At 36.6% G+C, this 17,542-nt stretch overlaps 1 protein-coding gene across 3 annotated transcripts in view; it reads right to left on the bottom strand.

Annotated features, from left to right (window-relative positions):
- Positions 1 to 14,116: 14,116 nt before the first annotated feature.
- The window catches only part of LOC142348760 (myeloblastin-like), an 18,440-nt gene continuing 15,014 nt past the window's right edge, over positions 14,117 to 17,542 (bottom strand). For all 3 annotated transcript variants that reach the window (XM_075400252.1, XM_075400253.1, XM_075400254.1), the window contains one exon: positions 14,117 to 14,824. In XM_075400252.1, the coding sequence (XP_075256367.1) occupies positions 14,527 to 14,824 (298 nt within the window). In that variant the 3' untranslated portion in view covers positions 14,117 to 14,526. The remainder of the gene's footprint in view (positions 14,825 to 17,542) is intronic.

Below are 17,542 nucleotides of genomic sequence, written 5' to 3'. Positions count from 1 at the left end.
CAATTGGTGAATCGTTGGTGTGCAGTTTTCATGTGTTCTTCGAGCAAAGAAATCTTCCGACAAGTAAACTCACATAATGAGCATTGGTATACGGGTAAACCAATCTCATCAGGATGGAATTTATGCTCATGCCTGGAGCGATTTTCTTTTGTACTCAGAATAGAATCACAATAACGACACTGGAAACCCATTTTTGAATTGCCTAACTTTAGTAAGAACGAATTGTTAAACTCGAGTACAAACAGTTGAGCTAGAGAAACGAATGAACAAGAAATGGCTTCTCGGGTTTACAGTATTAGAGACTACAGTACTGCATAGGCGCCAAATTCGAAGTTTTGATATGCTGTTTTCTGATTGGTCGGTTTTGGCGCATACCAATTATTTCGAAATTTTGTTACTTTTGAGAGAAAAAAGATGTCTTTTCAACTCTCCATTGCAATCATATGCCAATATATACCACCACAGGGAACCCTACTGAGTATTGCTGATCATCGTTTGTGTCAAAAAACTTTTTTTGAGAACCTGGAAAAACATGCTAATATTCAAAATTGTAATAAAAAGCGCTATTTTATGCATTTTCAATTACGGATGGTTAGAGTTGTCCTACGTTCTTAAGTGTGATGAGCAAAAATGCCCCCGTGCCGAAAAACATAGGACCCATATAAAAAAATTGCTCAAAAATAAACAGAAAAAAAGTTTGTTTTTCTGTCAATCAAGTCATTAATTTACAATTACATGACAATTACATGACATAAACATGTGTCTTTTTTCTGAGGCCTTTTTTGATGACAGCTGTTATGAAATAAATTTACACTGAGGGCCCAACAAGTCCAAAAATTTAAAGAAAACCGATCTAACATCTTTCCTTAGAGTACTTCATATGCTAATTAATGCCAGATGTTAATGTGACATTAATTGCCAGATGTTTCGAAAATCGGTGAAGGAGCCGTTTTTTGATGATGATGCTTATGAGCAATAATGTCGGGCAACAAGCAGTGAGTACAAAACCGTTGCAAAAATTTGAATTTTTTTTCAGTAATTAGTAATTAGGTTAATTAACCCTTAATTAGTCGCTAATTAGAGGCTAATTATCTCCATAACGGATGAGTAAAATTTGACGAGTGTGATGAGATGTTTTGTACTTTAGAGTATGCTGAGTCTTACTGAACAATCAGTTTCATCCCAAGTATTTTTTGGAACCCTCTTTTTTGGGGTCAAAGGTCAGAGGTCATGTGTTAAAAAAATTTTTTTTTTGAGTTTTTTTCGTTTTTTTTTAAACTAACATGCTCTTTTTTTTCAATTGATCCCCAAGTAACAAATGAGAGTTGATTCTAGTGTAAGCTGAAGAGGGCATCTACTGAATTAACTGTCAAAATTTGACGTTTGAATTGCATTTTTTCGAAATATTTTCTTTGATTATTTTTTATTTTTTGAACAGTTCTTCGACTTATGAATTGAATTTGGAATTCAATCCATGCTACAGCTGTCATTAGCGTCAATACCGCATACTCTCACATATGGCTATATCTCTAAACTTTATGTTTAATATACATAATAATAACAAAATTTTTGCAGATTGGGAAAAGTATTTCTGGATATAATATTGAAAAATCTCACCACGTCATAGTAGTTGTAATAATTGAGTGTTTGTTAGGAAACAAATGTTTACGTCATAATGAAAATCTTTTCTGAACATGTTCGAACTTGATCAGTAGCAATGTTTTAATTTCTTTGACTCAGCAGATTTAAAGCTATAAAACAGATTTAAAAAGTTAAATTCAGCTTTTTAAAAGTTGAAATCACACATTCTTGAAACAAAATCAAGTTAGCATCTCACTGTATAAAAGAGTTTTGTGGTGATCCATTAAGTTTAGTTTTCAAGTTAATCAAATAAGTCCATTAAAGTATTCTCAGGTAGCCGTTTCTTTGGTGCATTGCAAATCTTTGGCGTGTCTGTGACACCAAAAACACGTGCTGGTTCTGGTGTTTGAAATTGTGTAGCTGACAGTAACGTTGTATCAAACTGGTTGTCACTGAACAGAGCCGTAGAATTGTTCTTGTGAATTCCCGCAAAGAGAGATGGACTAGATGTCGGTGTCAAACTGGGACTCGGATCAACTGCTGGTGTTACTGGCAAGCTGGCTGAATCCAATTGCGATTGATTTTCTGGGGAGCAAGGTGATGACTTTATGCCCCACATGTCAGCTAAGTTTTCGCAAGCCTGATAAGCCCCTAGCTGGTTTTCAAACAGAGGCACACAGTCGCAATCGTAACGAAACAAAATTCGTTTAACTTCGTCAGGTAATGACTCCATGCCAAGATGTTGAAATGTTGGCAACGTTTTTGGAGGTAAATGTCCTCCTGATGTAATAAGACTGCAATCTGCTGGTTCTGTCTTCTCTGGTAAAGAAGCAATTGCGTTAATTAAAAGCTTGGGTATCCAGCAGTGCTGGTAAGTTTGCCAAACATCGCCTTGTCTCTTCTGTTGAATAAGCACAACAAAGTTTTCGAACACTGTCTGATAAACCAATATTCGCTCCAAGGAAATTACAGATTCAGCAAGTATTTGAACGGACATAATTTTTGTACAAAATTTGAGAAAGAAATTAAAACCAATTTGATAGAGGACTGTTGGTAGGTTATTGTCTGGTAACGAACTGTTGAAAGAAAGCAAAGTGCACTGAACGCAAGGTTTTAAGAAAATGAATAACTATTTTTAAAGTAAAATTGCACAACGTGTAATTCAACAAACTATATCTGGGGTCAAATATGGTTTTAATTTTGGTAGTGTATGTGCTCTGATATATGCTCTAAATTTTGTTATTATACATGGGTCGATACACTTTATAGTGTGTACTAACTCAGTTCTTATCCAGAGCGTATGTTATTATTAGCATTTCATTGTACGCTGGTGCATGTTTATTCTTATCAGAATTTCCTTACTGCTTTAGGTTCACTTATGCTTCTAATTATATCACACACCCAGGGTTACATCTGTTCCAAGTTATAAACATATGGTCCGCATATAATTCCAATAAACAGTGTACACTGCACTGCTGGTCCAAATACACACCTAGGGTCACATCTGTTTTCTCTATAGAACCAAAACATGTGGTCCGCATATAATATCAATAAACAGTGTACACTGCACTGCTTGTTCAAATAACCACCCAGGGTGGGTCACATTTGTGTTCTCAAAACATATGGTATGCATATAATTCCAATAAAAAGTGTACAGTGCACTGCTGGTCCAAGTACACACCTAGGTTCACATATGTTTTTTGTCTTATCTAAGGTCACAGCTGAAATTAATTATGCAATATGTGAACAACAGACAGACTCAAGTACGCCATAGGCGTGCTTGAGCCTGTATTCACAAATCATTTGGATTTAATTAGGCAGTTTGACGACACTTGTTTAAACCCAACTTGCCGCCCCATTGAGTTGGAGTTTTACACATTATAACACTTGAAAGTAATTAAACAAGTTGCACACTATGCCTTTCACTTCCACTAAAGACACAGAGTTTGGAGATTGTTATTTCGATATTTCCAAAACTGATAAGCGCTTAATCAGAGCAACGCTGAAAACCTATGAAAGGACAGGGACATATGTATTTCTGAAATTGTTCAAAAAAGCAACAGACGATTACGAGTTTGAACAGAGAATTTCTCTAACTCTTGGAGAGTTTGAAAATTTGGTCAGCTCAGCTAGCAAAAAACAGAACTCAGTGGCTGACCAGCTGTCAACAACAAAACCACCAATAGCGAAGAAACCAAAAATTCAAAAAGAAGTTGCCAACAACGATGGTTGAGGCGATGTTTGAGCGTTCTCCAAATTACTTTAAACAATTTCAGAAACAGTTCAAATTTCTCATTCTTGAAGAAAAACCTAGCTTTTCTATTGGAAATTTTTATGCAGTGTGTGCACATTTTGATTCCGAATTTTGCAATTTAGTAAACAGTCATTATCACGTTCTGATTGATACAACTACTTTTGAAAACGAAACAGTGAAACGATATCAGAGCTTTCCTGTGCCTTGTGTTTATACAGCTTTCAAATTCTTGTTTTGGACTGCACCAAACTTGGAGACTAATGGAGACGTTTTTACAAAGCTCAAATTGGCAATCGAATTCAATGGTTCGGGAGAAAAAACCGATTCACAGTCAGTGCGCAAACGACTGCCAGCTTTTGCTAACCACAACAATTTATCGAAAAGCAGCTCTGCAAAACAAACAAATGTCAACCTCAAACCGAGTGCCAAGATGTCAGTAGTTGCTCAAAAAACTATCTACAATGCCCGGCCTCCATCGAAACAAGTTCAAACTGATTTTGTTAATAGTGAAACTTTACGAAGAGTTGAAACAATTTTGTATGGTCCTCATTCTGGCGCTTTTTGTCAAATTATGGATATTTTTATGAGTGGAAAGGAAAATTGAATATTGATTCTGATTTATTGAGTGTTCGCTTTGTGTATGAAGAAAAAGTAAAGTTTTGAAAAAAAAATAAATTTCTCAAGTTAGTATGGTTAGAACATCATATGAAAAGAGAAACGAATCAATTCATTATCGCTAATATTTACAAGTTTTTGAGCATTGAAAACAAAATGAGCAATATAAATACAAAAAAGTCCACAAAGTTTAGAGTTTGCTCTTTGAATTGGTTGATTCTCCAAGAGTTGATAGATGTTGTGATTGCTGCCAACGGAAACGATTCTTTGATATAGGTGTTTGTACGATGAAATGGGCTGACCAAGGGGATCGGCAAACAAAAGTTGATTGTTTTTTTCTGCATAATAGTAACCAGTGGCTGCCAATTTTTTCAGCAGTTGCTGCATTAACAATAAGGAAGCTGTTTCTGTTCATTTCTTCCGGAAAGTTGTTGGCCGCAAACACACCATGGAATTTATATTTAAGAGTTCTGCAACCTTGGATTAAACCATTAATATCATCTTCATCCATCATTAATTTGTCAGAATGTGATTCTTTTATACTCTTCTTGCACTATCAACAAATATTGTGCTAGCTTTTTCGCCAATAATGAATATTTCTATATTGTTCGGTAAGGCCGCAGAAAATTTCAACTCAATAGAAATTGACAAATTTGTAAGCTCAGGATGAATAAAATCGTGGGATGCTTGTTGGGTGCTGGTCAAATCAAAAACCATTATGAAATGGTTTGGGTAATCTGTCAAACTTATTCCATGACCATTGTCGATGTAAGCTAAATCGGATATTGTGCTAAAGTAAAGACGTTTGTCACCACTTGTTGATATCGGACTGTCTGCCACAGGTTAACCGTTTCGATAAATAAAAATCTGCTCAAGGTCAAATTTGCGGAAATTAAATGGATTTTGTCTGTTGTTACCAAGAAACGCTTCGTTAGTGTTCAGACAAATTGCTAGTCTACGAATAGGTTCTCTGGCAAAAATATCTTCTTGTTTCCAACTGTGGAGACCTGTTGACGCCAGAAACGTTTTTGTTAGAGTCTCCAGGTAGGGATACGAAGCTGGACTTGTTAATAAAGTTTTTTCAATAGCCGATACAACATCATCGTTCAATGTCATCTTGCGCACATACAAATTAGCTTCGACAATTTTTACTTTGTAGTGCTTGGCAGCATTGTCAGACATTATAACAAAATCATCTATTGACCGTCTAAATGCAATGCGAAGTGTCACACCAATTAGCAAATGTCTGTCACAGGTGAAAAAGTCGAATGCAACTTTACCGTAGAATGTGCACTCAGCTGATTGCCTCACTAAGGCTTTCCTTCTGTTCACTTCCTCAGTTGACAGCGCTCCTGGATTTTCTTCGTAGGAGTAACCCTGACATGCCAACCAGGTGTTTTTTGCATCTTTGTTATGCGAAAATTCTGTTTCAATAAAACTTTTATGAGCATAGTTTCCGTTAGCGTTTGAAATTTTTAGTCCATTAGCAGTCACTGTACAGTCAGAGAAGAGTGAATGTAACACATTATTGCAAAAATAGGGAGCATCTGTCTTCGTAACATCTGTTGCTGCTCCTGCGTCATATCTGAAATCAGCTTCTGATGACTGGAAAATTTTACATTTTAGTTCCAAGAAAATTTTCTGTAAGTCAGTGGCTGGAACTCAGTGGCTGACCAGCTGTCAACAACAAAACCACCAATAGCGAAGAAACCAAAAATTCAAAAAGAAGTTGCCAACAACGATGGTTGAGGCGATGTTTGAGCGTTCTCCAAATTACTTTAAACAATTTCAGAAACAGTTCAAATTTCTCATTCTTGAAGAAAAATCTAGCTTTTATATTGGAAATTTTTATGCAGTGTGTGCACATTTTGATTCCGAAATTTGCAATTTAGTAAACAGTCATTATCACGTTCTGATTGATACAACTACTTTTGAAAAAGAAACAGTGAAACGATATCAGAGCTTTCCTGTGCCTTGTGTTTATACAGCTTTCAAATTCTTGTTTTGGACTGCACCAAACTTGGAGACTAATGGAGACGTTTTTACAAAGCTCAAATTGGCAATCGAATTCAATGGTTCGGGAGAAAAAACCGATTCACAGTCAGTGCGCAAAAGACTGCCAGCTTTTGCTAACCACAACAATTTATCGAAAAGCAGCTCTGCAAAACAAACAAATGTCAGTCTCAAACCGAGTGCCAAGATGTCAGTAGTTGCTCAAAAAACTATCTACAATGCCCGGCCTCCATCGAAACAAGTTCAAACTGATTTTGTTAATAGTGAAACTTTACGAAGAGTTGAAACAATTTTGTATGGTCCTCATTCTGGCGCTTTTTGTCAAATTATGGATATTTTTATGAGTGGATATGGAAAATTGAATATTGATTCTGATTTATTGAGTGTTCGCTTTGTGTATGAAGAAAAAGTAAAGTTTTGAAAAAAAAATAAATTTCTCAAGTTAGTAAGGTTAGAACATCATATGAAAAGCGAAACGAATCAATTCATTATCGCTAATATTTACAAGTTTTTGAGCATTGAAAACAAAATGTGCAATATAAATACAAAAAAGTCCACAAAGTTTAGAGTTTGCTCTTTGAATTGGTTGATTCTCCAATAGTTGATAGATGTTGTGATTGCTGCCAACGGAAACGATTCTTTGATATAGGTGTTTGTACGATGAAATGGGCGGACCAAGGGGATCGGCAAACAAAAGTTGATTGTTTTTTTCTGCATAATAGTAAACAGTGGCTGCCAATATTTTCAGCAGTTGCTGCATTAACAATAAGGAAGCTGTTTCTGTTCATTTTTTCCGGAAAGTTGTTGGCCGCAAACACACCATGGAATTTATATTTAAGAGTTTTGCAACCTTGGATTAAACCATTAATATCATCTTCATCCATCATTAATTTGTCAGAATGTGATTCTTTGATACTCTTCTTGCACTATCAACAAATATTGTGCTAGCTTTTTCGCCAATAATGAATATTTCTATATTGTTCGGTAAGGCCGCAGAAAATTTCAACTCAATAGAAATTGACGAATTTGTAAGCTCAAGATGAATAAAATCGTGGGATGCTTGTTGGGTGCTGGTCAAATCAAAAACCATTATGAAATGGTTTGGGTAATCTGTCAAACTTATTCCATGACCATTGTCGATGTAAGCTAAATCGGATATTGTGCTAAAGTAAAGACGTTTGTCATCACTTGTTGATATCGGACTGTCTGCCACAGGTTAACCGTTTCGATAAATAAAAATCTGCTCAAGGTCAAATTTGCGGAAATTAAATGGATTTTGTCTGTTGTTACCAAGAAACACTTCGTTAGTGTTCAGACAAATTGCTAGTCTACGAATAGGTTCTCTGGCAAAAATATCTTCTTGTTTCCAACTGTGGAGACCTGTTGACGCCAGAAACGTTTTTGTTAGAGTCTCCAGGTAGGGATACGAAGCTGGACTTGTTAATAAAGTTTTTTCAATAGCCGATACAACATCATCGTTCAATGTCATCTTGCGCACATACAAATTAGCTTCGACAATTTTTACTTTGTAGTGCTTGGCAGCATTGTCAGACATTATAACAAAATCATCTATTGACCGTCTAAATGCAATGCGAAGTGTCACACCAATTAGCAAATGTCTGTCACAGGTGAAAAAGTCGACTGCAACTTTACCGTAGAATGTGCACTCAGCTGATTGCCTCACTAAGGCTTTCCTTCTGTTCACTTCCGCAGTTGACAGCGCTCCTGGATTTTCTTCGTAGGAGTAACCCTGACATGCCAACCAGGTGTTTTTTGCATCTTTGTTATGCGAAAATTCTGTTTCAATAAAACTTTTATGAGCATAGTTTCCGTTAGCGTTTGAAATTTTTAGTCCATTAGCAGTCACTGTGCAGTCAGAGAAGAGTGAATGTAACACATTATTGCAAAAATAGGGAGCATCTGTCTTCGTAACATCTGTTGCTGCTCCTGCGTCATATCTCAAATCAGCTTCTGATGACTGGAAAATTTTACATTTTACTTCCAAGAAATTTTTCTGTAAGTCAATAAAATTATTTCGGTCACATGCGACTTCAAATTCTAACATGGGTCCATTTGGACTGTAGACTGGGCCCAACTTTTGACAAAAACTACCATCGAAAGTTACTAAAAGAGAAGGTTTTTCGAATAAATCCAAAGAACTGTGAGTTGCTTCTGATGGTAACAAATTAGCGATCATCGTTCACTCTGGCAAAAAAATCTGACCGACTTCTTTTTGGAGCTCTGTGCGTTGAAATGGTTTTTTTGCGTTTGTTGATCGCTTTCTGTGGCTTGACTCGACTTGACTTCCTCCGACGTGAAGTATTTCGTCGAGATCCCCCAGTCTGTTTTTTAACAGTTTTTGCGATTGTATTTTTAAACGCCTGTTTAGGAGATTTTTTGCTACCGACTAAATCCAAAATCTCTGGAACACTTTTTTTCGAAAGCTCTTTCCCGATACGCTTCGCTGTAGGCAAAATGAAACGACGTGCTAAAGGCAGCGCAACACGTCCAATGCCTGCAGCTAGGGCTCCAAAACCACTTCCTCTTTGACGATAATGTCCAGAGAAGTGAGGCAAAGAGGTTGCTTGATTCGCATAATAAGAATCCTTTTTAGGAGGAAAATTTTTTTAATTGTAGTGTTAGAATAACTTTTCCAGTTCCCGAAAAGGGAACTAATTGTCCTGTTTCCGTTCTCAGTTCAATTGAAATCGATTGAATTGTGTTGGTTAGGAGCTTCTTATAGTCTAAATTTGTAAAAACTATCCGATGAGTTGGCTCAAGCTCACAAACACTACCGTTTTTCAGACGATGTTTTGAATCAATGACTCGCAAAAGAGGAGCCTTAGTGTCACCAACGTATTGATATTCAATTATGTCAGTGTAGATGAAAATTAGATGCTTTCCAGCACAAAGATCAGCTGGGAACTCCCCATAATAAGCTTTCGTATCATCACTTTTCATAAACCTGTTCGCATTGGGAATCATTTTGTACCCAATATGTATTCCATTACCGTCAGGAATACCCTTAAGGTGCAGCTTTCTGTTTATAAAGGGGATTGTCCAAAACTTCTTTTTTTACCGGTTGATGTGAAGCAAACATTCGTTTTGGAATTAAAATGAATTCTTCGGTGCGCATTATGATTTTGTCAAATATCGATAACAAGCGAAACCAACAATTTTGACCAAATCTATTTCGCTAGCAAAAAGTTGCCTCTTTTCTTTCAAACTTGTTTGTCTAGACAATAGCTTTCTGAATGATTTTTCATAACCTTCTACAACACTTTTTCTTATTGGAACATTACCATTGACAATGTTGAGCAAACATTCGCAAAGGAATTTAATGAATTTATTTGGAGCTCTCTCAATGTTCTCTTTTAGTTTTGTATCCGATATGTCTAGCAGCCGCCCCAGCATACAAACTTCTTTCTCTCTCATCGCTCAAATTTGTGATAACGGCTTTAGCTGATGGCAGATAAAAAATGGTCCTGGAGGAACAATATTTGAACAGTAGCGCAAGACGTCTGATGTTTTTGGATCCAAATCAATTTATAAATGACCAAACGGTTCTTTGGTTGCGAGCTCATAGCTTTCTTTTAAAAATTGTGCATTATTCAACTGTCGACCAATAAAACTAATCTGTTGTGTGTCACGGGGTGATTTGAACAATATGATATGTGTTGTGTTTAGATCAATTGTTCTGGACCATCTGCTTTGCTGGAACAAATTGTGTTTAATATAAATTACACTGATGTTTCTATGTCGCCCTGCGGTTGCTAATTTTGAAAATTCTTTGTCATTAAATATTTCTTCACATGAATCATCGAACACAAGAAGGCAGTTCTCTAACTCTGAAATGAGCTCAAAATTGGAGAATTTTAAAAAATGTATGTTCAGTTTCTTCTCTAACGATTGAAATTTTGGCTGATCATGCTGATGAAAATAATAAATTGTTTGAAACTCTGGGAAAAATGTGCCAACTAATAACATTTTGAAAATGAGCTCAATTTTCCCGCAGCATGACGGCCCGCAAACAGCCATGAACAACCGGTCATTGGTAGAAATAACTTTATTCATAACTTTGGATTTGGAAGAGCGTATTCAACTGTACAAGAAAGAAGTGAAAAGCAAAATGTGGATTCTTCACAGTCAAGACTGAAAAAAAACCAACTTGGTGAGAGATACAGTTATAAGAAAAATTATTATAATGATTTGTGTAAAGTATACAACCTCTGATCGAGGCAATCTCGAATTGCAAAACCTCCAAGATTGTCTTTCTTGGTGCTCGGCGTCAAAAACCAAGTCAGTTATGCCTCCACCCGAATCTAATTGATCTTCGGTTTGACTCATTGTGAAAAAAAATTGTTCGAAAAAATGAATTGCTTTCCAGGAATTTTTACATAATTATTTAACTATAAAAAATTCATAAGAAACATATCCAGAGTCTTCGTCTCCTTGTTTGTAAGTGATTGTATAGTTTGCATTCATCGAATCTTGTTTATCTCTAAAAACAATTGACTCTACATTGTTCTCTTTAATCAGCTGCTTGATGTCATTGGGAAGAGTCTCATCGTCCAGAGACATCAGAACTGGAACTGCACGCTTGGGCGTAGGTAAAGGGGTTAGTTTCAACCTTTTCATTTTCTCTTGTAAAGACATGGTACAATTGAAAGTACTGCAGTAGAGAAAGATACTTCTTGAAAGCTTCTATTTCAGCACCAGCACACACAATCTGCTGTTTTCTCAAAACTGTTTGGCCTCTTGTGTCAATTTTTTCTTCCTTGATAAGAGTAACCGTTAACTGATTTTCAGGCGTTATGCAACTTTAAACTGTCAAATTTGGAGACAAATTCGCTTGTAGTAGAGACGGAGCTTCTCTAACCGACGATTGATTCGTCAGCCACTGGTAAAAGAGTTTTGCCTTCTTATTGGCACAATGCTTGGTTCTCTGTCGTTTTGGGCAACTCAATGCATGTAATTTACAAACTGGTGTCTCCCGATACAACTTCAAGTGTTCAATTGTTGGGCAGAACAAAGTTTCCAAGTTGACAACGTTCCTCTGTAACAGCTGTCGTAAAGTTTCCGTTTTTTCTACTCCTTTTGCGTAAAAATCAGAAAAGGGAAATCGAAGAACTATAATTTGAAAAATCTGTTGCAAATAATGATAAGGGTACTCTCCTGTCTCCCACGAGAGACCAGGGAGGAATTTAGATACCCACAGGAAAGATCTTTGCTCACTCGAACAAAGTATGTTAAATGATTTTGGAGGTAAAAACGAAATTATATCGTTGTAATTTTCGGTAGATACCGCAAGTTCTTTTATTATAAATCCAGATTTTTTACTTCGAAAGCCTTCAAAATCAAGAACAACCGCTCCGGATTTCAACAATCCAGCAAATTGAATAAACTTTTTTTGAAAGATTTTACGTATAAACAAAAAGCAATTCCAGTCACATGACCAAGGTACTCATTTGTCACTGAACAAGGTAATACGTAAGAATAGCCTGGACCCTTTTCACTATATTCATAAACAAAACCGGAAGCGTCGTGGAGTATGGCATGTAATCTCAAAATTTTTAAATTTTTGAAATATTTGTCTAACGAAGAATTATCAATACCAATCAAACTTCCGTACGGCCGCAACTTCAACGCAATATCCAAATCAAGATCCGGATCCAAATGCAAACAAGTGGCTAAAAAGTATAAAAATCGTTTACCGTATTGTGAATATTCTTTTTCGATTTCCTTGTAAGTTTCGTGAATACTTTTCAAATCAAGCGTTGCTATAGTTGCCATTTGATCTATGCACACATTCTCCCAATAATGATCAATTTTTGCTAACAACTGACCAAAACCACTTAATCACACGTCTAAATATCACATAATAAGCCCCTCCCCTCTATTAGGGTAATGAGACTACTTTTTACAAGTAGCGTTAAATTCAAACGACCAGAAAGAACTAGCAAGAACGGCGGAATAGAACAATCCAAACGGCAATAAACAGCAGGCGGAAAGATTTTATCCCGCCTAGCCTATTCCCACTTAACCGCCACTACCTATTATCCTATGGTTAAGAGTCGAATGATAACCCCCCCTTTCTTCACGTAGGTATTATATACTACTGCTATAATTACATTTTCCATTAAAAAAAATTTGGGGAAACATTTTAAGCTTTAATCACATCCTTTAAGAACAAAATTACCTCTGATCAGAACCAGTCACGCTCCATCTGCGATCAAAGTGCACGTGAATGTACTTCTGATCAGGCTCAAATGCGCAAAGTGCGCTTGAATTGACATCTCATCGGAACGAGATCCGTTCTATTATCAGACCAAAGTGTACTAAAAATCGTCTCTCATCAGTCCCAACTGCGTCAGTCCTGAAATGCTTTGATCGGACTACCAAGGTTGAGGTCGCGCTCGAAATTGCCCCTGATCAGACCGTCAAAGACAAGTGTGACCTCTGATCAGACCGTCCCAGACCGAAGTGACCTCTGATCAGACGAGTTCCAGACCGAAGTGACCCCTGATCAGACAAGTTCCAGACCATTGTCCAGACGAGTTCCAGACCATTGTGCAGACTAAAGTGCGCTCGAAATATTGTCTCAGACTATATGCATGGATGATCTCTGCGGATCTTCAATAACGAATGTATTGCACCGACATACATGACAATACATAAAACAAATAGATATATCAATGAAAAAAAATTGTTTTTTTTTCTCAGCAAAAAACGTAGCCAGATATCATCCAGGTTAAAGTCCCGAATCGAGTATGTACAATTTGAAGATGAACGCACTGCATGGAATGCTAAATTCTGCGTTAGTGGGTTGTTGTAACTAGAATAGATTGTTTGTAACGCCGCCGTAGCCGGTCCCCAGCCCGGGTGAGAAAGGAGGAGGAAAACACAACCAAAAAATACAGGAAAATTTGTTAGTTACTTCAACTGTAGATTTTTTCCGACAGTATTTAACCTATTTTACCTCTCAAAACGTTCTGTGATCAGAAAAAAGTGCGGTCAAAACGTCTCTCTGATCAGACAAAAGTGCGGTCGAAACGATTCTCTTATCAGACAAAAGCGCGGTCGAAACGTCCTCTGATCAGACTAAAGTGCGTTCAAAACGTCCTCTGATCAGACCAGTGTGCGCTCTAAAACCTCCCTGATCAGACTAGTGTGCGTTCGAAACTGCCTGTGATCAAACCATCTTAGACCGAAGTGACCCCTGATCAGACCAGAAGTTCCAGACCATTGTCCAGATAAAAGTGCGCTCGAAGCTTTTTCCAGACCATGTAATTCGAGCGCACCGGAAACATGTGTTCGCTCGAAACTCGTCTGATCCGGGGTCACTTCGGTCTGGCCACCTCGGCCTGAGTAGCGCTGACTATGCATGAGTCTTTGAATATACTTATTATATTTTCAGTTCAAAAAAGTTGAAATTTGTAGAAGAATTTTAATCTAGGACTTCATTGAATTGGGAGCAAGTTTTGCCTAATAAAACACAAAATATGATACTTAAACATTTGGTATGCCATAATCGAAAGTTTTTGTACAATAACACACTGGTACAATTTCTGCGAAAAAGATTCTCAACATTTTTTGAAAACTAGTTTTCAAAAAGAGGGCTCTTGATAGCTGCTTTGACCCCCGTTTTCGATTAGGGCCATTAGATAGACTCCATTAGATTCAAATTGAGTCTGTGGTCAGAGAGAAGAGCCAAAAAATCTCTCAATCAAACTAATCTGATTTTTTTTCAACTGAAAAACGAAAGATAAGTCTCAAAATGCGAACCAAATTGGCATTTGAGTGACATGGGTGAGTTCTAGTCAGACTATCCATCGTTTCTAAGGTTGTCCAGACAAAGTAATTCTGAGTAAAAAATAACAGGTGTGCACTCGAGTGACTCTGATCAGAAGTCGATTCAGATTGGGACCTCAGCCTGTGTTGTGTTAAATATTAAATAAGCCTAAAAATTGCTAATGTTCGATATCAAGAGCAATATTTCAAATATAGGCCGTCATAAGTCTTAGCGAAGATAAAGTTCTGAGGAAAAGAAACAGAAGTTATAATCAGCGCGACAATAGAGCATGGTTAAAAAACATCACGTCAATCCAGTCCACAAATTTAGAAATATTTACAAAATAACTTCCATAGTTACACACGTCATTCGGGGTATCCATTCGACACATGGAATAACTGGCAACACCATACAAACACTCTGGCTCTAAACTTCCACATCGTAGTTTGTACAGGGGTCCCCCCTGGTCCATAAAACAGATGTTGGATCTGTCCAAAACGGAAGTTGTGCAAATGTTGTCATCTCGACAGGGTACCTGATATTCCTGGATGTACATCCAAGGATGCGGTCTGGAAAAAACGATGTTATTTTGTGTGAGGGTCAAGCTCACTGTTTTCCACATTTTTAAAAAAATTTGGTTTAATCACATTTTCTTAGATAATGTTGACACTTTTTTGACACTCGCAATTTCTTTGAAATTAAATTATCTTTCATATGCAGCAACTTTTTTTCAAAATTATACATCTTTTTTAACATTTTGCATTTTTTTTCTTTCGAAATACTATTTTTGTAGCTAACACAAGATAGAAAGTATTCAAATTTTTTCAAAAGAAGCTTAGCAAATTAGTGCGAAGAAAAAATTAGAGCATTCCAGCCTTAGTCTCAGCTCGAAAATTTCCTTTCAAAATGCTGAGAAAGATACTAACATCGGATTTTATAGATAAGCCCTCCTTAATTATCTTTTTTTTGTACAAACACCAAGCAAAGCCACCCACCGTTTCAACTTCCCTGATTCAGATATTTTTAAGACATAAGCTCACGTAATTAATTGTTATGCCCAGAATTGATATGTAATGACAAATATTATGACACTTGGCCTGATAGATCAATTATCCAAAAACAGCAAGACTTGTATGCTGTTTTTCCCTCCCAGGTTGAGGCGACAGACTGAAGTGACCTCTGATCAGACCCAAGTTCAACGCACATGGTGCGTTTCCAGACCAAAATTAGAGGGTCTGGGATTTGGTTCAAGCGCAAAATTATATGATCAGAGGTCGCTTTTGTTTTGGGATGGTCTGATCAGAAGTCACTTGGGGATGGCATTGGTACAATCAGAGTTCATTTCCGTCTGTGTTGGTCTCATCCAAGGCAGAGTCAAGCGCACATTAGTCTGATCAAAGACAATTTTGAGCGCAATTGGTTCTGACTGGAGACCACTTCGAGCACATTTATTTTCTTTCGCTTTTTTGCACTTTTTACTGAGAGCTGCCAAGACTCAATAAAAAAGCAGAATTTTGATCATTGACACAGCTAAAGTTTGATGGCTTGATCCGAACCAAAGGGGTCCAGCTGACAGCAAAAGCCGTTCCACTAAAGAGAAAGTTTTGATTTACTGGACACCATGAAGTCTTTTTTGGAGAGCTACCTAATTTTATCCATTGAGTCAGAAAATGCGCTAGTGATATACAAAAAAAATTTTTTCCTAACAATTGGCTTCTCTTTTCAAGGGCAATACTTTCAAAATTAGATTTTCCTTTGATAAAGTTAGTCCTGCAAACATCAATTTTTATGAAACGAAAATAATATAGAAAAATTAAAGAGATACGTTTATAGTGAAAACCATTCACTAATTAGACTATTTCGAGCGCAATTGGATCTGATCAGAGGCAATTTCGAGCGCACAATAGTCTGATCAGACCTAAAGTTAAGAGCACAAAAGTCTGGATAATGATCTGAGTTTGTTCTGGGCCAAGGTCGACAATCATCTGGACAGTATTTGGACAGATTTCGTTCTGATCAGAGGGCATATTCATCTGGCATTGTCTGATCAGAGAAAACTTTGAGCGCAAACCGAGCGCACACGGTTTCGAGCGCATTTCAGTCTATTCAATTGACACATTGGTCTGGGATGGTCTGATGGGAGGCAATTTCCGGATGGCAGCTCAAACAGGGCGGCATACAAAACAAATTTAACTCGGACTTTGAAAAGTATGAAATAGGGCATGATTTGTTTTCATTGGATTTTTTTTCAATCGAGCAGTAGCAGAGAGACAAAATTTCGGATACAACCAAAAAATAAATTTTCGTTCGATATTATCTTGAATAAAAGATTTTTTAAATCAATTATTTCATCAAAATTCAACGTTTTTTGAATCAAAATTTTTGATAGCTAGATTTTATATGCTTGCAGCCATTTCTGAACGTCGTAGGTCAGTTGATACACGTTATTCAGGTCAATTAACATTTAGAACGAAAAAAAATGAACATATTTGGCACTCATCTTATTCTTTTCTCCTCAATTTCTGAATTATCTTCAATTTTTTTGTACACAGTTTTCACACGGAACCATCTCTTTAGATGCATAATTTGTCTTCTAAATTTTATTACTTTTCTTTAACATATGAATGAAGTTTTGCAAAATTGAAAGTTTTGTTTTTTTTCTAAGTATCTTTGCGACCAAGATTAGATAGTAAGATATGGCTTTCATTGAAAGTTTATCAATGTGGTGCAACAAAAACTTCAGGGCTTTCTAACCTTAGTCTGAGCTCAGAAATTTCTTATCATATGCTTAGAAAGTTAGTGTTGTTCATATGTTGATTTTTTAATAAAGGCTGTGTTTTCTTAAAATTGGTGAAAACAACCAATCTCTGTCAATTTTGAAGTTTTTGAATTGTGAAAGTTTGCCGAGCATGCTTTAAGTCTGTTTCAGGACAATTGTGGAGTTCCTAGAAGAAGATGACCATGAAAAACCTAAATGCCGTCTATTTGAGGAACAAAAAAAATTCAATCAAAATTTGCAATGAATGTGCATAGATTGTGTAAAGAACGTGGCTGACTTGTAAAAATTTTGAAAAAATTTCTTTATTCTTATTCAAGGAATTCGGTGAAAAAGTGCTCAATTATGTTAGAAACCGGTTCATTATAAGTAAAAAGTATTCTGAAAGCAGTGTAAAATTATTTATGGAAGTGTCGATTTTCTTGCAACCGCTCTACTTAAAATCTGTTATCACTTTTTATCATGCAAGTTAATTACATGACGCTAAACAATGCAGTCTGGCGCAATGCGG

Source organism: Convolutriloba macropyga, chromosome 10 (assembly GCF_964194025.1).
Source record: "Convolutriloba macropyga chromosome 10, txConMacr16.3, whole genome shotgun sequence".
In the NCBI taxonomy this organism is placed as follows: domain Eukaryota; kingdom Metazoa; phylum Xenacoelomorpha; order Acoela; family Convolutidae; genus Convolutriloba; species Convolutriloba macropyga.
This window is presented reverse-complemented; position numbering and strand designations above follow the sequence as displayed.